This window comes from Podarcis pityusensis, assembly GCF_964106645.2.
Source record: "Podarcis pityusensis genome assembly, chromosome: 3".
NCBI classification, from domain to species: domain Eukaryota; kingdom Metazoa; phylum Chordata; class Lepidosauria; order Squamata; family Lacertidae; genus Podarcis; species Podarcis pityusensis.
Window position 1 is genome coordinate 59,798,857 of NC_138026.1, and position 23,819 is coordinate 59,822,675.

Consider the following 23,819-nt stretch of genomic DNA (forward strand, 5'->3'; position numbering starts at 1 on the left):
AACTGCTTGGAAGTAGGCACCATTTATTTCAATGGAGTTGTCTGTAAGGAAGGTGCTTGCAGGATTAAAAAAGTTGTTTCCTATTGGGAAATATGTTCTATGGTTTTAAAGGAATTTGATGCCCAATGTGTGTCTAGAATTAGGTTGCTGGCTTTGTTTGCTTTCAGTGGGATTGCTCTTAAGCCATTTTGTTTGAAAATGTGCTCCACATTCAATGACACATACACATAATGTGTTTAGGATCTGGGTGCAACGTGGAGAAAAGTTATGAGTTTACATTTTAACATCCTCGGTCAGGTGTGGACCTTCCTTTATGTAGAATAGGTTACTTTTTGGAAAACCAAATTATAGAGGGTATCAAATTAAGCTGACGCGGGTGGCGCTGTGGGTTAAACCACAGAGCCTAGGACTTGCCGATCAGAAGGTCGGCAGTTCTTATCCCCGCGACGGGGTGAGCTCCCGTTGTTCAGTCCCTGCTCCTGCCCACCTAGCAGTTTGAAAGCACGTCAAAGTGCAAGTAGATAAATAGGTACTGCTCCAGCGGGAAGGTAAACAGCGTTTCCGTGTGCTGCTCTGGTTCGCCAGAAGCGGCTTAGTCATGCTGGCCACATGACCCAGAAGCTGTACACTGGCTCCTTTGGCCAATAAAGCGAGATGAGTGCCCAACCCCAGAGTCAGTCACAACTGGACCTAATGGTCAGGGGGCCCTTTACCTTTACCTTTATCACTAAATATTCTATGAAGGATCCTCCAACCATCCAGAAACAATGGGGGGCAGTGAGACTCCAGGGGATGCAGTCAATAGAGCCAGTTTCTGCTTCTCAGCCTAACTTACTTCACAAGGTTGTTGTGAGGACTAAATGAGGGAGAACCATGTACTCCAACTCAAGAGAAAAAGGTAGAATAAAAATGCAAACCCCCCCCCCAAAACCCTTAATCTTCCCACTCCCAAACCTTGATTCCCCCAAGTTCAAGCTTCAGCACCTTGAGGAAGTGTTGTAGGACCAACCTGGGTGAGATGTTCTTTAAAGCTCAGGAAAGAAATGGAATTTTAATAAATCTGATGAAAACTTGCTGGGATGCATGTTTGCTTTCTCTGTTATCCACCTGATGTGGATCGAGTTGAATGGGTCGTGCATCTACATGAACACTTATATTTCCTGGCAAGCACTAACACAGTCCTGGCTGGCTGCCACTCTTCATCCTCCTTATTCCAATCCTAGGCTCACTGAAGTTGGTACAGAGCGTCCCATATGCTTGCTTTCTATCAGAGGTGTGTCTCATTTTGTTGTCTGCCAGACAAATGACCAGAATTAACTAACAGACATTGCATCACAGTTTTGTGGCAAAGGTATTGTCAGAATTTTCTAAAATCAGGCTGTCCCCCAAATACACATACCAAATCTGTGCCTTCTATGCATCGCAGGAGGTACTTAAACAATGTTGTTCAGTGCATGATGATTGAATCACTGAAGCCTTGTTATATGCACAGACATACACTGATGATTCAGTGATAATCTCAGTATAAAATATTAGCGATGCTTAATTTCTTAAGAGGTTTGCTGGCTCGGATCTCTTTCAACTTCGTGTAACTTGACATCCTCCATTCCTAATCCATTGAAGAAAAAATGTAATTGCTCTCAAGTGAACACATAGCATTCTGTAGTACAGTGGTTCCCAAAATCCTTTGCCACTGAGCCACTTGGAAATTGCTGGGGTCCTAATGCTTTTCCTTAATGCTTTTTCTTCTGTTCGTTTTAGCAATTGCAATGAGTGGTGCTGGTTGCCGTATGCTTTTCAATTATAGTTTTACTTTCATTTTTTATATTTCATTTCATTGTATTACAACCCGAATTCTATAGAATTCAAATTGTAATACATTAAAATAAAACAGAAGAAAAGACGCAGTAAAAATACGATTAAAAACCAATATGAAATATTTAATACAAACACTCCATGGACCATATTAATCTTGCTCATGGACTGCTGGAAATGCACAAACCACAGTTCCCCTGCTGTGGTATATTCTCAAATGAATTCTCATCTTTATTTTACTTCATATGAGCCTTGACTATCTAAACAGGTTTGGTGCTAATCCCTTTGCGATGCAGCTTGAAGGAAACATTGCCCATGAGTGGTAAAAGCCTGATTCAAAGATACAGACATGATCACATTAGGAGGTGGTGGAGCCAGGGGCTGCACCTAAGGAGAATTTAGGAATACCGATGAAGTAGAGTGATTTGCATTTGGGGGAGGGGTATACCTCTGCTTAGCCCAGCTGTATGGTGCCTTCTGGCTTCTTAACTTAAACAACTTTCTTTCTATTGAATTGAATTGATTTGTTACTCGGTGGGAGATTAAGCTGAGAGATAAACAGAAAGTGCTGGTCTCTTTCCCCTGAACAAGCTCAGTCCAGAGGCAGCTGATGCGCCAGATCCCAGAGAGCTGTTTAATGTTTCAAGGTTATGACCGCACTGTTTACAAGATGTCTTCGGTTATTTATACTGTTTTTCCCAGCAGAGGGGCTTTAAATTTCCGCTTCACTTGCTCTTTCAATATATATATTTTTCTATATATTTCTGTTCTGTTCAATTCAATAGCCTAGAGATTTTATTGCCCTTCTCCTTTCGGGAAGAAAGGGAAATACGTCATAACATTATCACAGGGGAAAAGCATGATTTGGAAATGTACAAACGCCCAGTAGAAAGTATGCAAGTAAACAAAAGGAGATTTGGTAGCATGGAGAGATGTCATTAAGAGCTGTTGCCCACTGGCTGCTTTTGACTACAGCTGCCATCAGCTCCAACCAGTGGACATAGGTCAAAATAACAGTCATGCAGTAGTTGCTTCCCAACTGACACTGTTTTCTAGATGTGATCCATATCTAGATCCATGAGAGATATGTTCATACACAAGCAAACTGAGGTTGCACAGTTGAAGGGGATTTGGTGCTCCCAAGCAACAAACACACTTTTAAAAAATGTGATAAGAAAAGTGCAAGAAAATGCACTGGAAAGTGACGTGTAATGATGCTGTCAGTGCTGACCTTTAAAGCCCTAAACGGCCTTGGTCCTGTATACCTGAAGGAGCGTCTCCACCCCCATCGTTCAGCCTGGACACTGAGATCCAGCACCAAGGGCCTTCTGGTGGTTCCCTCATTGAGAGAAGTGAGGTTACAGGGAACCAGACAGAGGGCCTTCTCAGTAGTGGCGCCCACCCTGTGGAACGCCCTCCCTTCAGATGTGAAGGAAATAAGCAGCTATCTTCTCTTTAAAAGACATCTGAAGGCAGCCATGTTCAGGGAACTTTTTAATATTTGATGCTGTATTGTTTTTAACACTTGATTGGAAGCCACCCAGAGTGGCTGGGGAAACTCAGCCAGATGGGCAGGGTATAAATAAATTATTATTATTATTATTATTATTATTATTATTATTATTATTTAGCAGCAATGTATGTAGTGGAGCAGAATCGTGGAGCTGCCCTGCCAACACCACCTTCACTGCTGCTTACCTGAATGGGGCTGGAGCAGGTAAGGTTGGGGCTGAGCGGCTGCACTGAAAGGACCACCATCGGCCAATCCGCTGTCCCATCATCCCCCCCCCCCCACACCTTGCCGTTATCCATCCAGGCAAGCAGTGTCGCTGTGAGGAGAGTGGCTCTGTCCACATCATCTCAGCACAAATGAGAATGAAAGCTTAGCAAACAATGGCAGTGTACAACATCCGCACAAACTTTGTGCCAACCAATCAAGAGGAGTGTGCAATTACATGGGTCCAAAGACTTTGCCTGTGGCAGAAGATTTTGTGAACCAGAACCCATTTTTCAAGTGCATGAAATGATCTCATAAGTGGGTTGATTACACATAGAAGACTTAAAAAAAAACTAACCCCATGGCAATGGCTGTTTAAATGTTGTATTTCAATAAAAAGTGATGGAATGTTAAGAATGCTGACATTTGAGGGAACAAGGTACAGGGCCTGCCCAAGGCATTTTGCTGTCTGAGGCAGAGTAGCAACAGTGTCCCCCAGTGGGGAGATCAGAGTCTCTGATTAGGATGTGGGAGAGCAGGGTTCAAATTCCCACCTTGGCCATGAAGTTCAGTGGGTGACCTTAGGCCGGGCACTGCCTCTGTGCCTAACCCACCCCATAGGGATGTTGCTGGGATTAAATAAGGTGAGACAGAACCCTGCATGCCACCTGAGTTCCTTGGAGAGAAAGGTCTGATATAAATACAGGAAAGAACCAAAAACCCACCATCTAAGTCAAGGCGCACTGTACTAGAAGTCAAGGTATTTTGGTGCTTGAGGCAGAAAACCCCAAAATTCAGCAAGTATTGTATTTTTACTCCAATTTCTTTTTACTGGAGAAAAATCGGCTAAAAGGCTAGGATTGTAGTGGTTAGAATTAACTGGAAACAAGTAATATTTACAGTGGAGTAGAAGCTTGCAGCCTTAATTAATTAACCTGGACATGCAGAAGGCACACTGACAATATATAAGGTAGAAATAGTTGACATTGTGAATGAAGCCAGCCCCCAATAGCAGAAGTATGAATAACACATTTCACTGATAGGTGTGATGAAATACCTAACTGCTTGCAGCCCTTGCATATGACTTGAAACTCAAATTCTTACCCTATACTACTTTAGATCTGGAGTAGTCAATGTGCTGCCCTGCGCATGTTGCTGGACGACAATGCTTCTCTTCCCTTGACCACATGTGCTGGGGTCCAATGACATCAGGAAAGTACCGAATGGCCTACCCCAACTTTAGATGGTGATACTTGTGGGTGATGATGACTGGTCAAATGTTGGCATTGGGATTATTTGCATTTATTGAATTTACATCCTGCCTTTTCTCCCAAAGGAGCCCAGGGTTTCAAACAGATCCGCAATTTTAAAAAGAGAAGCAAAGCAACAGCATTCCTAAGACAATTACAGTTCTAAAAACATTCTAAAAGCAGTCACAGTTAGAAAACATTCTTCCATCTAGCGATCTCGGGTTTGCCAGAAACAGTATTCTGGTTTTGGAGACCTGACCTTTACATTGGAAAAAAAGGAGAAACTGAGAGAAGCAAAATTGACTGATCCTTCCACCCCAGGGTAGCCACTTATGCATTGCCAAAGAAAAAAGGAAATGCCTCAACACGAAAGAGCATACATATAAGTTTAATATGCTAAATTGTATGCATAGATGCAATTTTATAATGACAATTATTGAAACAGAAATTCATCTCCAGGTGCTGTTTCTGGGCATTGCTAAGACCCACCCACCTGCACATGCTCCCTTCTTGGAGTTCTTTACCTTTAAACCAGATGTGGACTGGAAACCCCTTCAAACAGAGAACTCCTTTGTTATGTACTGAGTTGAATAGGATCCAAAATGCAGCAGTCTGATTGGTCCTAGAACAACAGGATTCAGAATGCAGCAGTCTGATTGGTCCTAGAACAATGCAGCAGTATGATTGGTCTGCAGGAGCCACCCAATCCAGCTCCAGATGGAAGTGAATCCACAACCTGATTGGCCTACAGGAGAATTCCGGAATCAGCCAATCACGTGCAGCCCATTGTGTAAATAATGAGTATAAAGCAGATACTTTGGGGAAACTTTCATTCCTCCTCACCACTATGAACTGAATAAAGAGCATGAAATCCACTCTAGACTCTGAGTATATTGCATCCTTCAAAGAGAGGGCTGTCCTCTGATAACCTGTCAAGCAGAGAACTGTCCCCTGTAAGAGGACACATGGCCACCCTGACAGCTGATGCATGCCATTCGTTTCATAAATGGGGAAGAGAGGAGGAGATAACTCCCGCTTTCTGTGGTGCCCACACTTTAGCTGTAGTTACGGTCATAACCCACAGCCTCAGTGTAAACAGTGCACTAGATCAATGGTGATGGGAAACACAAAAGTTGTAAATGAAGAATGCCAGAACCCCCTCTGGTTATTTGACGTATCTCCTGGAAATCACATAAACTGGGACAGCTCAAGCAGGTTAACCAGTCTTTCTTCTGGATTCTATAATCTTTCCTGGGAATTGTTTGTTGAACATCAGCTGAGTTTGCATCACAGCGTTCCTTTCTGATATACAGTGGTACCTCGGGTTACTGCTTCAGGTTACAGACTCTGCTAACCCAAAAATAGTACCTCAGGTTAAGAACTTTGCTTCAGGATGAGAACAGAAATCACGTGGTGGCGGCTCAGGATGAGAACAGAAATCGCATGGCGGCAGTGGGAGGCCCCATTAGCTAAAGTGGTGCTTCAGGTTAAGAACAGTTTCAGGTTAAGAATGGACCTCCGGAACGAATTAAGTTCTTAACCCGAGGTACCACTGTAAACGTATTGTGGATTATTATGCTTCTTCTACTTTCTCCCTTTTCCACCCTCCTCCCTCCAGAGCCTTTTTTCTTATGTGTCATGTGTTTTAGACTGTAAGGCTGCAACCAGTGCCCTGGCTTTGGCAGCAGCAAGGCTTAACAAAGCAGTGGGGGGCACTGCCATATCCACAGCCCTGCTGCTCACACTGGCCAGAAAGTGGGGTGGGGTTGCTAATTAGATCCATATTTTGCAGGAAGGCCAGCAGATCCCAGACTAGCTCTACTCTTCCCCACCACTGGAGTTCCCCGATTCAGGTCCTTCTCCATGCTGCAGCTGGCAGAGATCCCGCCAGTGGCACTTCCTCCCTCCTGCCCGTTTGGTGTGTGAAATGGAGACCTGTGTGCCAGCAGACATCTTCATCCAAACCAACACCACTCCCAAGCTTTGTGCAAAGGCGCTTTGGGCTGCAGTCCCCACCTGAGAGCAGAGACTATTTTATCATTCACATTTGTAAGGAGCCACTTCTTGGCTGATAAGCAGAATAAAAATGCTTTTAATAAACAAATGAACTCTGAATCCACAAATGTAGGTCTGCATGCAGGAGACACAATCTACTATGAAGAAGCATGATTGAACAATCCAAACAACTTCTTATAAAAAGCTATAATTTCAGGTTACAACTGGGTGCTTATTGAAGTGGAACTAATCAGAATATATTAACAGCCAACTTGGGGCTTTTAAAAGGTTAATTTGAGGAAATGCTCAAAGGAAAAATATTTTTTTTAAAAAAACTTTGCACCAAGTTGTGGGTTGTGTAGCTCAACATGCCTTCATAACTACTTTAAAACAGACAACTATTTCCTCAACTGTTAGCAATGCTAAAGTGATTACCAACAACTACCATTCTGAAGGATCACTGTGCTTGTTTTTCCTACATTTAAGCTCTAACTGAATTGGCACAGACTGCGCTTTCTACATTTTGTTGCCATTTAACTCAGACCTCTACATTTCCTTCCTTATAACCATGTGTATGCATACTGCCAACTGAGGATTACACTTCATATATTTGAGGAACTGGACTCTAACCCAGGAAAGTTCATGCCGTAATAAATATATTAGCCTATAAGGTGCCACAAGATTCTTTGTTACTTTTGCTGAAAAAGACGGGAACACAGCAACCTTTCTGGAAATTATTTCCATCATTTTTTTTTATTCATGGGTCAGCAACTTCACTTCCATGTAACTTAATATTCTACTTTCAGATGCCACAGGGTGGCAGTCAAGCTACATACAAAAATAAACAGATAGTATAAAATAGACTCTGGACTTTTCAACTTAACTTTTGCCCCGCTTTTTGCAGGTAGAGGTCTGAGCTTTAATCCCTCCCAGCTTTCCCTGCAAAATCGCACTCTTTCAAGCGGAATCAGAGCAAACCTCAACTTGGGATTTTTGCAGATTGATAAAGGGTGGGTTTTCACAGGGAAAGCTTTGAGGCAAACAAAAATAAGAGTGTTCAGACGCAGAGCTTTAATGTGCGGACCACGTGTGAAAAGAGTGGAGGAAAGTTAATTGTAAGCCCTCCATTGTTTACAAAAAGAAGACCTTGGCACAGACCTTGGCTTGCGCTTATCCTTGGCAGAAAGGAACTCTAAAAACTGTATTCAAGAGCTATAGCTCTCTTCTGCCCTTGCACACCTTCTTGTTAAGCCCTTCAGCCTTACTTCTGCTAAGCCCACATCATGATAATTCTCTGCCAGCCCCCAAATCTTTGTTTGGGGCCTGCAAGTTCCTCATCCTTCCTTCCTCAACCCTTCTCTCATTTTGTAGCTGCCAAAGCAAAAACTCACATGCCCAAACTGGCAATTACCACCACCACCACCACTTTTTATTTGTATGCTGCCTTTCCAGTTAAAACAATGCTCAAAGCGGCTTACAAGATGAAAAGATTTTCATAATTCTAAACATAACAAAGTAGTCATAAAAATAAAGCATATTAAAAACTACATAACCAAACTGAACAATTTCCACATAAAAATAAAGATACAAAAAGTTAGTATCAGTAATCTCAGTTAATATCAGTAACAAGAGCAAAAACTCCCAACAAAACTTCCCTCAAAATACCCTCATCCTTGCTGGTTAGCAGCCACAGCCGCAGTTCTTATAGCCGGCCTGGGCCAGGTGGAGATTGGCCGAAACAGGGCCCTGAGGCAGGGAAGTCCTCCTCCCAGCCTCAACAGACTGAACTGGCCTCACTATTTATAGCTATATGTACATTCCACAACAAAGCAGAAATAAACTCTGCACAAGTTGCTCCTTTGGCCAGGTGGCACAAGAGTCAGAGCAGTCCGACCGGCAGCTCCGTGCTGCGATCAGAAGGATGGTCTGCCCAGTTGTCAAGGGCTGCCTGGATTAGGAAGAGTGGTAGGAGCCGCCTGCCCAAGAGCCCCCCAGGGAGGACACAAAAGACTCAGATCCCACATCCTGGTGGTGGTACACTAAACAGCAGTCTGCAGAATGGACCAGCTAGGAGGTGCCAGAAGCAGTGTCTGAGTGATGGGGGAGGACAGGAAGAGGGCCTTCCAGGACAGGGTTAGAGGCTGACAGTCATGGTGTGAGTGCAGATTCAGAGAGGAGTCAGAGGTTGGCCCTGCTACACAGCAGCAGGACAGCCACAGTCCTACTGGCTCTACTCCCCCCCCCCCCAATCGAAGAGAGTCCTGTACAGGCCAGACAGGCACAGAGGAGCTCACCCCACTCAATGCAGCCTCCATTTGCATGGGAGGGATCCAGAGTGAAAGGCTGGGGAGGATAAGGGTGGAGCTAGCGGTCAGTTTCAGCAATGTCTCAACCAGATTAAGGCAAACCAGAGAACTCTGCTGTGCTGTTTTCTGTTAATAAAAAGCTAATTGCATTCCATGCCTCCCGTGTGCGCCTGCCCTGCAGTTGACCTGGCTCACTTTTCAGCAGTTCCCTCTGCCAGAATATCTTGGGCTACCTACAGAATCAAACTGCTAATGGAAGTCTCTGCCCCCCTCCCCGCAAAAGAGGGTTTTAGGATTGTCTGTAGTGTTCTAGGTCATCAGTGCCTACAGGATTCCGGCTTCCCCAGTTTGAGGAAACAGGCAGAAATGTAGCTTTCATAAAATTAATGGAACCAGAGCATCTTGGACTAATGCTGGGGTTGCCACCTTCGGTCAGGCAAAATAAGGGATGGGGCAGGGGAACTGGGGCACTAAAAATTGCCATACACGGTGCAGAAATGACTTCAAGGTCATTACAATGGTACACATGGTTTACAGTGCTTTATTCAATGGAGAAAAACAAAAGCATTATGATTTGTAATTGGTTTGGCACAAACCAACATGAAGCAACTTAACATGGTGTTTAATATCTCTGTTTCTGTGGAAAGGGCCCCAGAAGTCCCTCTGTTTTGAGACAATAGTCTCTGTCTGTCTCTCTCCACTTCGCCTTCCATGACCACTTTCTGCCACTCCTTGCTGCATTAAGCAGTGCTTTGTCCTTCAAAATAAGAGTGGAATTCGGCACATGGCAGCTCAAAGTTCAGAGAAATCAGGACCTCACTTTTTATCAGTTCCACAGAGCACCAGTTCTGAACATTACTCCATTTGTTCAACATTATGGAGGAAATCCACTCCACAGGGCAAACTGGGTAGATCACATGCTGTAAATATAGCCATCCACTTTGCAGCCACATCTTTGTTCTTTCACTGAGCATCCTTTAAAAGCTGCTCCAGAATGCAGTTGCCTGTTACGCTTTCATCATACAGCTTATCCATGTCCACTCTGGTAGTGAAGCTGAGATTTTCATAGACCTTTTCAACGTCTCTAGATAAACTTGCTATCCTGGAGGGAGAGGGGCTGGAGGTAGAAAAGCCAGTTGCAATTTGAAAAAGCAAACCATTTCTCAATGAAATGGCAGTCTCAATGAATAAAATGAATTCTCCCATTGCCCTGTTTGCATCAACTGGAGAAAGGCGCTGCAGCTTCACTTTGGTCAGGTCTCCAAAGAACTGGTCATCATGTCTCTGTGCCAGTTTGGGTCTAAAGGAATACATAATGGCATACAGCTCTACGCAGGTGGTGTTATTGGCTTCAAGCTTCATAACAGTATCTACAAAGAGGGACAATATGTGATTGCAAAAAAGGAGATAAACCTCCACAACATAACTGTCTTCCTCATCCTGCACTCCTGCATTTATGCCTAGCTTCAGCTAGTGAGGAGTAGTCTGGGAAAATCCACAACAAGCCTAATGAAGCAGGAGCAGAGACATGGTTCCACTGAAAGCCATGTTATGCACAATATGGGCCTTGCAGTACCAACAAAGGGTTGTTTCTTCTTCTGTTTTTTCTTCTTCAACACTGTGTAGACCAAATTGTGAATACTAAAGTTTCCATTCAGCAATCCCAGTTTTCTTAAAGTGTGCAGTTTGCAATCCACAATCCCTTGGGATTCTCGATGAACTCAATCTTATTGTTCATGACTCCACTTTCAGGAGTGAAGAACTGCACTGCACGAGGGAATGTTTTTCTGTTTTCCTTGTTGGAGGCATCTGTCTGAATGGAGAAAAAGAGGGGACTTTCAGATTTCAACTTTTTCACCATATCTTCAACAACTTTTGGCTCAAGAACATCCCTTATTAAGGTCTCATATTTTCTTCTCCTATAGCTCGGTCCTGCAGTATCTTCTGGTTCAGTTCGTATGCACAATTAGCACTGTTATAGTTGAAGTTGTGTTTAACAGTGTGATACGTGTGCACCAACTCCGCAGCTGTAACCTGCATAAAAGGAGTCCTAGTAGTACACAAAATATGAACTCAGCTATTAAATAGAAAAAGATTGGTTGCTTTAATTCTTAGGAAATAAAAGCAATTTTGAAATATGCAGCAAGCTTTTGGATTGCAAAATCTGGTAGTTACGTATTTAGCCGCACTGTATTCTACGTTGACATAGTTAGATGTATATTATTTAATTATAAAATTAGTATAGGTGAAGACTGTAATAACATCAAATAAAGTGCCTCAAATAAGCAGGATCAATTTGCAGATAACTGTCTAGATCCTTGCTGACTGTATAATATGGTCAACATTAAGCTATAATATAGCCAATGTTACATTGGCAACACAAATAATTGAACCATATACCAGGTCTGCTTCAAGGGAGGTCTGAGGAATGAGAAAAGTAGCAATGGAAACCTGTGTATTTTGCTGTTTATTAGCTTGGATACACTCTGCCCCATACACTGACAGCCTCCTCTGCTTCTGGGGTTCTGCAGACATCCTGACTACACTTACGAACGGCAAAGGATCCTCTATGGAGAAAACAATGGAAATACTTGTTATGTTTCTCTTATTCAAAGAATCACAACAGTAACAATGCCCCCTCCTCTCCTACCCTGGGTCCTACCCCACAGGCCACAGCCTGCCTGCCTCTCATGCCCACCTGTGCTGTGCTGCCCTCCAGCTCCTTGCCAGCTTTTTCTTTTTTATTAAAGATTTTCTTGTTTTACAGAAGTAAGTGTAATGTCTCTCGTATTTTTTCCATGTAACATTTTTACAAATCCATTTCATTTGTTGAGACATTAGGGGGAGAGGGAAAAAAAGGGGTGGAGGGAGGGAAGATGGGTGGGGGTGGGGTCGGGTGGCGATGTTTCTATTATGCTATTATTGGTGTCAGCATTACTTGTGCTGTTCACTTGTGTTCCTTTGGTGGTGAGAGAGGTTGGGGTTGGCCTAGGGTGTGGTTGTTTGTTTGTGATTGGCTGTGGTGATCTTTGTTTTCGTGTGAGTGGGGTAGGTGGGTGTTTTGGATCAGGTTAGCCATATTGATTTGTATGCTGTTGGTGGATTATTGTCATTGTCTTGTTGGGCTGTGTATGTGATAAAGGCGTCTTCTTCTGTTTGTCCCCGTGTCAGTTTCACTTTATTGGTTAATTTTTCTAGTAGGCAACTCCTTGCCAGCTGAGCTCTGGCTGGCCTGCTGCTGCTCCTTTGTTCTCTCAAGAGGATATTTTGAAGGTGACTTATTTACTGAAATCCATGAGAAAGAAGTATGAGGAGGATGATGATGTAAAACAGGGTGTTTCAGTCTAAACTGGTGCAATCCAAGGTGTATCACTCTAAACAACAAAGAGATAGGGAAGTCAGCTGAGAGAGGAGTCGTCACTCCATTCCAGGAATGCTCTCCAGGAACCACTGGGGAATAAAAGTTCTTACCTCTGTTTTACAGTAGAGGAGTTTCTGCAAAAGCTACCTTATACCAAGTCACACCACTGGCTCACCTAGCTCAGTACTGCCTACACTGACTGGCAGCAGCTGTCCAAGGTCTCTCCCAGCCCGAGATGCCAAGGACTGGACCTAGGACCATTTGCATGCAAGGAAGGTGTTCTGTATCTGAGCTATATGGCCCTTCCTTCTGCATTTGGGAGATTTAACAGAACAAGAAGAGCCCTGCTGGATCGGATGGGGGTGGGGAATCCATCTAGTTCTGCATCCTGTGCCCTGCTGTGATCCTGCCAGGTACAACAATAAAAGTCAACCTAGCTTGAACAAATGCTTGGTTATTGCCAAGCCACCACAATGTTCTTCTCACACACTTGACAAAAGAAATGTTTAAGCCTGGCTCCCAAGTAAGTGTGTACTGTGGAGAGTCCCAGTACATGAGACAGATGCTCCTATACATGCAAAGTAGAACAGAACACATGCATCTGAACAAGCAGACTGTGCAGTGATGCCAATAGCCAAAATGAACAACAATCTAAATTTGATGCATATAGTTATATGAAATTTAACTCATTGATAATATGCTTCAATGAAACCATTAATATTCCTGGAGAATTTATTAATGTTCTATGGAGTTTTGGGGGCACATTCAAAATTTAAGTAAGTGGTAGATTTAGTAAAAATATTAATTAAACTTGTATATGATTAACAATTTAATCTATTTGCAACTAATTTAAGAGTAATTAAAGTAATTTACTAGTGTCAAATTGCATTTGCTTCGTCACTGAGAGGGCCAGCTACAATTCTATACATGAGGAAGGCTGGACTAACTAACTACTTTCCTATGAGTAAGCCACTTTAGTAGTAATAACTATTATTTATACCCCACCCATCTGGCTGGGTTTCCCCAGCCACTCTGGGCAGCTTAGAGCATATATAAAAAACCTAATAAAATATCAAACATTAAATAAGAATAATTTTAATTGCATTCAGTAGGGCTTACTTGTGAGTAGACATGAAGTTGCTTGCACCGCTTACCAACAAGCACGAAGCATCAACCCAACCCACCCCGTCTCACCTCACAACTACCCAATCTCCCATTTCAGCATCAGGCTACCACTGTTAAATCTCCCCTGCCTTCATTTCCCCCTGCTGCGACAGAGAAGGGCCCTGCCCCAAAGGACCCATCAAAGAATGGGAGGGCAAGCAAGCAAAAGCATCATTTAATATTTTTTTAATTAAAATTTTAAATTTAAATAAAACATCACAATAGTCTTATTACTGGGAGGGACTCCACCGCAGCATAAAGCCCTGCGCCAGCCTCAGACAGGCAGCAAGAAGGCACCAGGGTGGCTCGCACACCTACCAAGAAGCACCTCGTGGAGCCTCACCTGCTGGCGCGCTCTGCCTTCCCTCCTTTTATCCCTGGAGCAGGGCGGGCGGACAACGCTCACTCCAGCTCCACAGCCAATCAAACAGCGCCAGTGCGAATGGCAAGCTAAACAACCAACCGCTGCAGTTTCTCCATGCCGTGCAAACCCCTCGCTATTTTAAGGCTCGCGATTTAAGACGTGCAGCGCGTGGGGAGGAGGAGGAGCAGAACCAGCACCAGCCGCCTCCACACACCCTCCCCCCCCCGCCTTGAACTCCCGCCGGAAGACAGATTCCGCGCCTCCGGGCTAGCCACGCCCTCCTTCCGCCGAAGAAATCCCACAGCCTTGCCTTTCGCCCCGCCCCCTCCTCGCCCCGGCGGCCGTTATCCGGAAGTACACCTCCCAGGGAGAACATCCGGCTGCCGCTCTAGGCGGCGGGGATGCGGGCTCTGTCTATGGTGTTCGCGCGCTTTGTGATGTTTTATTGTGTCGCGGGGATTCGGTGGCCTCGAGACCCGGAACAGCTAGAGAAAGAGGCGGCGGCGTCGTGTTGGAACGGCGGCGGCGACGGGTCGCGCAGCGACTGGGCTGCGCGGGAGCCTATAGGATTTCGGTGAGGAAGAGAAGGGGAGAGGGATCAGCGGCGAGCGCGGCCGTTGCGCGGCAGTAACGGTCCTCGCGTCGCTAAGGCGTCCTCCGCCGGGCCGGGGGGGGAGAGGGGGAGGGGAAGATCCGGGGGGGCTTCCCTGCTCCCGCCGCCCCTTCTTGCACCTGGGAAGGAACCGAGCACCGAAAAGAAGGCGGGATTCGTGTGTCCTAAAACTAAGCAAAATTGGGCAGCTTTTCTACCCGGGGCGGGGGAATCTCCCTCCCTCCTCCGCCCGCCCCGCTTCTCCCGTCTTCCTTCTTCCCCGCGCATACCGCTGCATGTGAAACGCAGCCCCCTCCTTCTCCGTAGGAAGGGAAGGAGCGCAGGAGGAGGCAGGAGAGCAGGTAACCCAGCATCCCTCCCCCACCCCCGTCCGCAGACTCTGGTTTGTCTCCTGGCAACCCTGGGTGACTCAGATTAGCCAGGAGCCTTTAGGAATAGGGACCTGCTCTGATCACTGCCAACAGGGTTTAGGAGAGAATTGTCTTTTTTTTAAAAAAAACGAGTTCTCTTCCCCCCACCACCTACCCACCACCTCCATCTCTCCTAATGGCAAACGCTGAACTCCCGTGCCATATCGGTATTGCAGTGAAATTAGCCTATGTGCAGACAAGAAAGAGGTTTCAGTTCTCGATGGGATTGCGGCTCATGTAAAGGACCGGACTTGCACTCTGGCGTGGCCGACAGAGCCAGGATTGTCACTGGAAGGGGCATGCAGCACCCATCGCAAGTTAGGGTTAATGCAACCCCTTCTGGATAAAGCTTGGCCAGAGTTGTTCATCGCCTTGGTAATTTCTAGTCTGGATTACTGTAATCACTTGTATATATATAGGACTGCCTTTGAAGATTCTCAAAAATTTGAGTTAGTACAAACCACAGCTACAAGGTTACTAACTTGGGTTGGTTATAGAGAGACCATATCATTTTGCCAGTTCTTAAACAGCTATACTTGTTTTCTGCTGTTTCTGGGCACAGTTCTGAGTCCTGGTTTTCTATAATGTCCTAAATGACTTCAAGCCTGCCCACCTGCCCAAACACTACAGTGCGTACCAGAGGCTTTTTTCTGAGTGCCACCACCATCTGAGTTTAGGCAACTGATGACCAGAGAGAAGGTTGTCTTGACTGTAGAGCCTTCATATGGAATGCCTTACTAAAGAAGCATCCCTCTAGGAATATATATACCTTTATTATGAGGTATCACATAAGACTGCTGTGGTTCAGTTGCCCTGCAGAGTCAATTGTTAAGGTTAAAGGCTAGAAACTTGTATGTATACAAGTATCAAGGCTTGGGAAATGAATTAATGCCTCTTGAATAGCTAGAAAGTGTAATATCTTTGTATGTACTACAAAGACCTGGGTGGATTGGCTATGACTCAGCTTTACCAGCCCAGGTACTCTGTGCAGTACCAACAAATATGTGTATGCTCATCCATAGAGTTTCAATCTGTCTTACTCGAAAACTTGTTTGGGAGCTGGATTGTGAGGCTTTCTACCTGATGTTTGGCTGGAGAGACAGAAAATGATCTTTGGCTTTCACTACAGGGTATACATTAGGAGTGAGCCAGTGGAAGGGGCGTGTGTATGTTGCCCTATTGTCATAGACAGACTACTCCCTGGTGATATTTGGTGTGATTGTAGCTGACTTCCCCTGAAGGGAAGGGAAGGGAAGATGGCCCTTTTCCAAAGATTTATGGTACCTAAGGGATTCCTGAGCACACTGGATTTTTCAGCCCTTGCTCCAAGGGATTTTCCAGGCAGCACTGCTGGTGCTCCAGTCTCACTGTGGAACACCAGGATGATCAGGGCTATCAACACAATCATTCCAGAAAGTCATGAGGAGCCCAGAAGGTTCCTTGTTTTTCCGAGGACCTGGAAAGCAATGAAGCAGGCTGGTAGATGGCCACAGTGACACCAGTGCCATCAGTGAACCACCCAGCAGAGCTTTCTCACATGGTGAGCAGGCTGGTCAAGTCCAATTTGGGAGTAGAAACTGCTAACCACTCAGTAGCAAAACACTGAGAGCAAAGTCAGTTGCATCCATTCGTAACTTGACATGGCAGTTGCTGCTGTCTGTGGAGGCTTTTAGAGCACTGTCTGGTCAAAATTTGTGAGATAAACATCAGTTGTTACAGCCTGAGGATGCTGGCAGGCTTTTTTTTTAAAAAAAAAAAAATCAAAACTGAGTGGTATCCATTGTTATACCCATTGAAATCAATGGACTTAAGTTAGAAAGGCTGTTGATTTCAGTGGGTCACCTCTGAGTATGACTTACTTGGATATCACCCAATACTAGTAGTAATAATAAATAATATTATTTTTAAAGTGACACGTCTTTGTGACACTATCCATAGAAAAAATTATAGAATTATCTCCTTGGTGCTGTCCTGAATTCATCCCTAGTTGTTTTGCAAAGACTTGTCATGCTTTTCAAAGCAGGACTTGTAGGATATTGAGGCATTAAGACTTTTTTTCTAGATAACTGACCTGTATACCTTCTCTCCTTCACCACAATCAAGGATGTGATCTTCATGGTGTCGTGTTGGAATCTTGAGGTTTTAATCTGAGTCACCCCAATGGATGCGGAGAGTGATGTTGCCTTGGACATTTTAATCACAAATGTAGTCTGTGTCTTCCGAACAAGATGTCATTTAAACTTGCGAAAGATTGCGTTAGAGGGAGCAAATGTAATATACAAGCGTGATGTTGGGGTAAGTTACTTCTCAGTTTTAGTTCACTCGTTGACTTCTTCTAATAAGGCATATTCAACACATATACACCAATGTGTTGATTTTCATTCTCTATGCAGCAGTTTTGTTAGTGTTTCAGGGGCATTTTTCTTTTAATATGAAATTGCAGAATTTAACACCATCATACCCAATTTCAAAATACTGCCGTTGAAGACTTCTGAAGTCGGGTGATCTGATAAGTTTCATTTCTGTGTTTTGTCATTTTTATATATATATATATTTAAAAGTGACAAAATGCAGCTGTTTATTGAGCAGTACATGATTCAACACATTCTGAATTTTCGTTAACCCCACCTTTTTTAATAAGTATTGTGTCATTTGTGTGAAGGTCATCTCAATATTGCAGATACAGCAGCTTTGAGGAAACATGTGTTGACATATACAGCATATTTGTTTGATCAGAGGTGTGTGTGGTGTTTGAAAACATTTTTTTAAAAAGACTTAAACTTGCTAAGTGTCAGATTGTAGCCTATGTATGTGAAGTTCTTGACAGTGTGCTTTCTTTTTATTAGCTTGAAATTCGATTATTAAAACCTGTAGCAAAGCAAAATGTACATTACAGCGGTACCTTGTGTTGCGAACCGTCCCCCTTACGAATGCTTCAGGTTACGCACTCCGCTAACCCGGAAGTAGATGCCCCTTGTTACGAACTTTGCCCTGGGATGTGAGCGGAGATCGCGCTCCAGTGGTGCGGCAGGCACCATTAGGGAAAGCGCATGTTATTAGCGGTTTCCGGTTATGAACGGACCTCCAGAACGGATTAATTAATAATTCACAATTATTATATAACCGGAGGTACCACTGTACTATAACCAGTAATAAGCAGTAGATATTTCAGTGACCAAACATGCAAGAGAATGTTATTTTTGGTAGTGTGACTACCATGTGTGCCATTAGGAGCTGGCTTGGTGTAGTTGTTAGAGCATCAGATTAGTACCTGGCAGACCAGGGTTCAAGTACCCACTCAGCCATGAAGCTCACTGGGTGATGGATGACCCTGGACCAGTTGCCTGACTCTCAGCCTAATCTACCTCACAGGGCTGTTGCGAGGATGAAATGAGGAGTACTATTTACACCACCTTGGAGGAAATGTGGAATATAAATGCAAGAAATAAATGAGTTTACGCCCCTTTCATTAAAATAATGACTATTGGGGAAGTTCAAGGGCTGAAATAGTGTTTTTTAAAAAAAAAAACTTTGGGGTTCATTAATGCCTTTAAAAAACAGGAGTGCATACATGAAAAACAATAAAAAAAATTCTTGTCCTGTTACAACTGCCTGTCTACATGTTAGAAGCAAAGATAGCAAAAGATAGTTGCAAGAAATACTGTATAGTGTGTTAATTAAATAGAATAAATTAATGTCTAAAAGCTTTACCCTTTGGTTAAGGTTAAAGTTATCCAGAAGGAAGCCACGATGAAATTAACAAATAATGGGAATAGTAACATGAACATAACAATAAAAGTGTATGAGCTTTAGCAAAAATGGCAGCATTTGAACCTGTAATTCATTGTTCTCTTTTGCTACATCAGGAAGTTTCTTTGTTTAAAGTATATTTTTTCCTGACTGATTTCAGAAAGTATTAATGAAACTTCGGAAACCAAGGATTACAGCAACAATTTGGTCCTCAGGAAAAGTAATTTGCACAGGAGCTACAAGGTATATATTGTTTGTGTTTTTTATCATCCATAAAATCACTTCTGTGTTGCTGTATTTTAACCCTTGCTCCCTTAACTTCTTAACCAATCGCTTGTGTGGTTTTTTTCCTATCTAGTGAAGAAGAAGCTAAATTTGGTGCCAGACGATTAGCTCGTAGTCTGCAGAAACTAGGTTTTCAGGTAATTCTTTCAATCACTGATGAATTGTGGCCTTTTAAAATGTTTTTAATTCAGAGAATTGCTGTTTAAAGAGATCTGTTTCTAGAAAACCAGGTGATTAGGCTTACTACTGAGCAGATTTCCAGAAATTTGCTTGGCAATCATGAGTGCTCTTCCTTTGCATTGCAAGTCCCTGGGTTTTGTGCTTATATAAAAAACCACACACATAGGAGATAAACCATACCTTTCTACTTGTGGGAAGGAAACAAGGGGTGACGCTCTGTTCTTTTTCTGCAAAAGTTTTCGCTGCTGGTGCTGCCTTATAAAAAGGGGAAGGGAAAGGAGAAAGCAGGCCTTTTTATTTGTATTTATTCAATTTATATCCTGTCCTTCTTCTCAGAGGAGCCCAGGGCAAACAAGTATAAAACACTAAAAACATCTTAAGACATCGGTTTCTCATTTGCTCTGGCAGGCACAAACCTTTGCCAAGTCAAGGGAGATCACTTGCTGCCACTAAGAGCAAAAGAAGAACTGAACTGTTGCTTTTAAAAGTTAGAGCCCATCAACATTTTCTATAAAAGGGTTTGTTTGAAATGAAGCAGGAACATGATTACAAGAATGATTATAGTTACAATGATTGTATTTCCCAATACTCAGCAGAATTTGTGGTTGTTGACAGCCTTTGTAGCAACTAGTATAAACTATGCAAAGCTAACTGAACTGATGTCAATGCACTTCAGTTAACTGGAAGTTGACATCCTTTCTGAAAAGGTGTAAATGGCACACCCTAGCAACAATTGAGCACTTTTAGGTTTAATGTGCTTAATTCTCTCCCATTGAAATCAATAGGACTTATTATCTTTAGGTTTGGAATTATTGTGCCTAAATGTAGCCTTTCATAGTTGTCTGTGATCTCCTTCAGGTAATTGAAAGCCATATTAGTACATTGTTAGTAAGCAAAAGAATTCCAGTATAAATTACACTAACTTAATTAGGTGTGATGAGACCTGAAAAGAAACTTACCTTGCCCTAGAACTGTCAAAAATTTCTAACCATTATAGAGTTTTAATTGCCCTTTATGTTGTATTTTTGTTCGAAGTTGTATTAAACTACTGTTGGCCTTTTAGTTAAAATGAAGCCAAAATGTGTATAAGTCCTTGGCTTTCAGATTAGTTCCTAATATTTTCATTTGTGGTCTTTTTCTTTCTAAAAGGTGATTTTTACAGATTTTAAAGTTGTCAATGTTTTAGCAGTATGCAATATGCCCTTTGAAATCAGATTGCCGGAATTCACAAAAAGCAACAGACCCCATGCCAGGTATAGTAGATTTTATATCTATTTTCTCTCTCTCTTTTTATTTTGCATTTTCATTTTTTAAAGCGAGCTTTGCATTTCTCCTTAGTTATGAACCGGAGCTTCATCCTGCAGTGTGCTACAGAATAAAATCTCTCAGAGCTACTTTACAGATTTTTTCAACAGGAAGTATCACAGTTACAGGTATTCACCTTTTTGTGAATAAGTAACTTTCTCCGTGTTGTAGCTCAGGTAATTAAGTGTTTGATAAGGTCAGCATGTGTATATGACTTCCCACTAATTTCTGTGTACCTGTGCCATCTGATAACTATTGTTGTAGATCAGGCATGTCCAACAGGTCAGTCGTGGGTGTGTCCCAGGTCAATTGCAGTATACAGTTCAGTGATCTCCTTAGTGTTAGTGTTCCTTTTAGGACCCCCTCCCCCAAAGAAAGCTCAACAACTTTGGCCAACCCTCCCCCGCAAAAAGCTCAACAACTCCTGGCAATGACAGTGGGTAGATCACAGCTGGTCTCTTTCTACTGTGAGTAGAGTGCACTCTCTTGGGAGTTGGACGTGCCTGTTGTAGATTAAAACGAGAGTTGGATTATGATTTGTTTTGGAGATTTCGGTGGTTGTTTGAGCTAACTCATTAGCAAATAGGATTGCTGCATATTTAAGAAGAGATACTTTGATTTAAGTTGTCTCATCTCAAAGCCAACAGGGCGCTCAAAACTTAAATCTAAAGTATAACAACTGGGTTATGTGTTGGACTGCTGGACTTGCCGATGGTAGTGTCCCAGACAATTTAGAATACTAAGTGCAGGAAGCATTCTTTGAAAAATGAAAGCATCACTGCTGGGTTTTGTGCTTCCACTTCCTGTGTGGATTTCTGGCCTCTTTGTTTCCTGGTTGTCAGTGTGAGACAATGGAGATCAGACCAGAATGTACACAGATGTGATGTGGGATGTGTGCACATGGGTGAGGTGTGGCATGTGCTGAACAAGCATTTTCAGGTTAGTCTGAATTTACTTCCTACTTTGCCATGTAGCAGTTTTAAGTAATGTTAGCAATGTTGATATATATTGAGACTGTTGGTCGATTCAGGTTTGTTAGAGTTTAGTTCAAAATATATTCACGATCAAGGAACTGAAGCTATAGGGTTAGCTTTTGTGTGTATCCTTATTCTAATGTTTTATCTTGTCCTACCCTCAGGGCCAAACGTAAAGGCTGTTGCCACTGCAGTGGAACAAATTTATCCATTTGTGTTTGAAAGCAGGAAAGAAATTTTATAAGTTGCCACTTCACGGTTAGGCGAGCTAACCAAGCACCTTTTATAAGACTGCTGCGCATTGGACTAATAGCAAAAAAAAAAGAAGGTGGGGAAGAAAAGGACAACTGGACCAACACAGCTGAGGAGGTGCAAACTCTTGGCCGCGGTGATAAACTCCAGTCCCTTTTGGATTTTATTTGGAACAGTGCTGTATTGTAAAAACAAACGTTTACAAGATACGAAATTGCTGCTTTTTACAAGACATTCTATTTATTTCTGCAGTAATTTCTGTGTGTTCATAAGCAGATTTGTCATGATATGCACTAAATTTGAAAACACTTCTATAGGTTGAGCTTGTGTTTTTATTTGTGAATATTCTTTACATTTTTGTACGCTGACTGTTGGGCACCAAAGAAGCTGTAGACGTTACCCTTTTTCACCTGATAAAACGTGCACAAATAAAAGTCTGCAAAACTTTTCTTTATACCTGTTCGGTTACGTCCCTTCTCCTTTTTCTATTAACAATTGTATATTGGCAAAGTAACTAGAGCAATGTTAGTGTGATCTTCTGCTCTGATTTTATTCCAATTTTTGTGCGCCTGTAAAGTGAACTGTAGCAGACTAGGTTGACATGAATGAGAGATATGTATGTGTTCTAAGGACAGAATTTGGTTTTATTGTAATATATTTGTAACTAAATGCAGAATTTAGGGGATCTCTTTCCAGCCAGTCTAAGCAAGGGTTAAGCATAATAGGCTTGAGTGATGAGAGAAGCTTCTGTTCTGAAGTATTTGGCGTTAGTCAAATCAGCTATCCTATTTCCAGATGCAGGGTTGTTTTTAAAAGGAAACCTGCCTTGAACTACTGCTAGTGACTGATTTTAATTTTCAGGGAAAAGTGTATTTTTTCATGGATGCAGTTCTATGCTACTTCTAAAGAACTCTGCACATATTTGCCAAATGTTGCTATAGTACTGTTAGAATTATTTTTTAAAAAATGCTAACAAAACAAGAAAGCTTGGCTTTGGCATGTAATCTTGGACTTGAAAAGCCAATATTGAAACTGCATATGGAACAGATGAGTGGTAAATCATAAGGCAAATGAAAATGGTACCCTTGCCAACTACAATAAATATGTCAAAATGCATCTATGTCTCTTTCCCGTATCTAAGTCTCGAGGTGAACAGAATGTGGGCATGACTGCTGCAGGTGCTAAGCATTCATGGTCCAGATTTGTACTGGACTCAGTGGAGTACTGTAAATAAAATCCTTTTGAAAGCCTGCCCTTTTTTATTTTTGCAAAATACTGCGAAATATAATGAGAATCTTTGAGGGGGAAATGGATACAGAAGAATCAACTTGTTCATGAACGGCGGGGGGCGGGGAGGACAATGCCAACCAACCCTTAAAAGTTCTCTAAAAATGTATTCTCCAAGCAAGTGCCATGCACTCAAATGTAAATAGTGACACATGAACCAGGTGATCAGGAGAAATATAGCCATAATTCTAATGGACGGTGAGAAAGGGCTGCCACAATCAGAAACTGCCACTATGGACTGGATTCAACAAAGTACAGTGGTACCTTGGTTCTCAAATGCCTTGGTACTCAAACGCCTTGGAACCCAAACACTGCAAACCCAGAAGTAAGTGTTCTGGTTTGCGAACTTTTTCGGAAGCCGAATGTGCCCTGTTTTGAGTGTTATGCTTCCAATTTGAGTGCCACGCTTCCGATTTGAGTGTTATGCTGAGGTCTGTCTGTTTTTGCTATGTCCAGAACAGTATGCAAGGGAAGGTGGTTTCATTGTGCAAAAAAATCTTGTGCTGATGCAACATTTGTTTTGCTGTAGCGTTGAATTCCTTTATCTTTGGCTGCCGGTTTTACATAGAACGTTACACACCATAAGTGCATGCCTGAGAACCTTTGGGAGCATTTGCATTTTTAAAAGTGTGTGAAATAGGAGGGGAGACAATTTGGCAAGCCTGATAAGGGGAGATAGCTTAATTACTTACTTGATATGTGTTGACTTTCATGACAGTGGGCCAACCACTTATGTAAGAGTTTGATAAGTGGCACAAAGGCCAAATCACACAAAGTCAGGAATCCCAGAA

At 42.8% G+C, this 23,819-nt stretch overlaps 1 protein-coding gene and 3 long non-coding RNA genes across 7 annotated transcripts in view; 2 read left to right on the forward strand and 2 right to left on the reverse strand.

Annotated features, from left to right (window-relative positions):
* LOC308473934 overlaps positions 1 to 23,819 on the forward strand; it is a 391,929-nt gene that overhangs the window by 92,089 nt on the left and 276,021 nt on the right. The gene's annotated exons all lie outside the window — the stretch shown is intronic.
* LOC308473919 lies at positions 9,609 to 11,775 on the reverse strand. 2 transcript variants are annotated; one of them, XR_013984400.1, is made up of 2 exons: positions 11,535 to 11,775; positions 9,609 to 10,892 (listed from the first exon to the last, which is right to left on the reverse strand). It is a non-coding gene; the product is annotated as an uncharacterized lncRNA (long non-coding RNA). The 2 variants fall into 2 exon arrangements; XR_013984401.1 differs by having other exon boundaries at positions 11,484 to 11,775.
* Positions 12,119 to 14,270, reverse strand: LOC308473910. Its single transcript, XR_013984392.1, has 2 exons — positions 13,829 to 14,270; positions 12,119 to 12,368 (listed from the first exon to the last, which is right to left on the reverse strand). It is a non-coding gene; the product is annotated as an uncharacterized lncRNA (long non-coding RNA).
* TBPL1 (TATA-box binding protein like 1) lies at positions 14,405 to 22,857 on the forward strand. 3 transcript variants are annotated; one of them, XM_080999787.1, is made up of 7 exons: positions 14,405 to 14,546; positions 17,099 to 17,290; positions 18,906 to 18,988; positions 19,104 to 19,167; positions 20,360 to 20,463; positions 20,549 to 20,691; positions 21,654 to 22,857. In XM_080999787.1, the coding sequence occupies exons 2-6, from the start codon at positions 17,156 to 17,158 to the stop codon at positions 20,667 to 20,669; spliced, it is 507 nt and encodes a 168-aa protein (XP_080855913.1). In that variant the 5' UTR covers positions 14,405 to 14,546; positions 17,099 to 17,155; the 3' UTR covers positions 20,670 to 20,691; positions 21,654 to 22,857. The 3 variants fall into 3 exon arrangements, with proteins under 3 accessions (XP_080855913.1, XP_080855911.1, XP_080855912.1); XM_080999785.1 differs by having other exon boundaries at positions 14,407 to 14,546; positions 20,549 to 20,643; XM_080999786.1 differs by lacking the exon at positions 14,405 to 14,546 and adding an exon at positions 14,663 to 14,926 and having other exon boundaries at positions 20,549 to 20,643.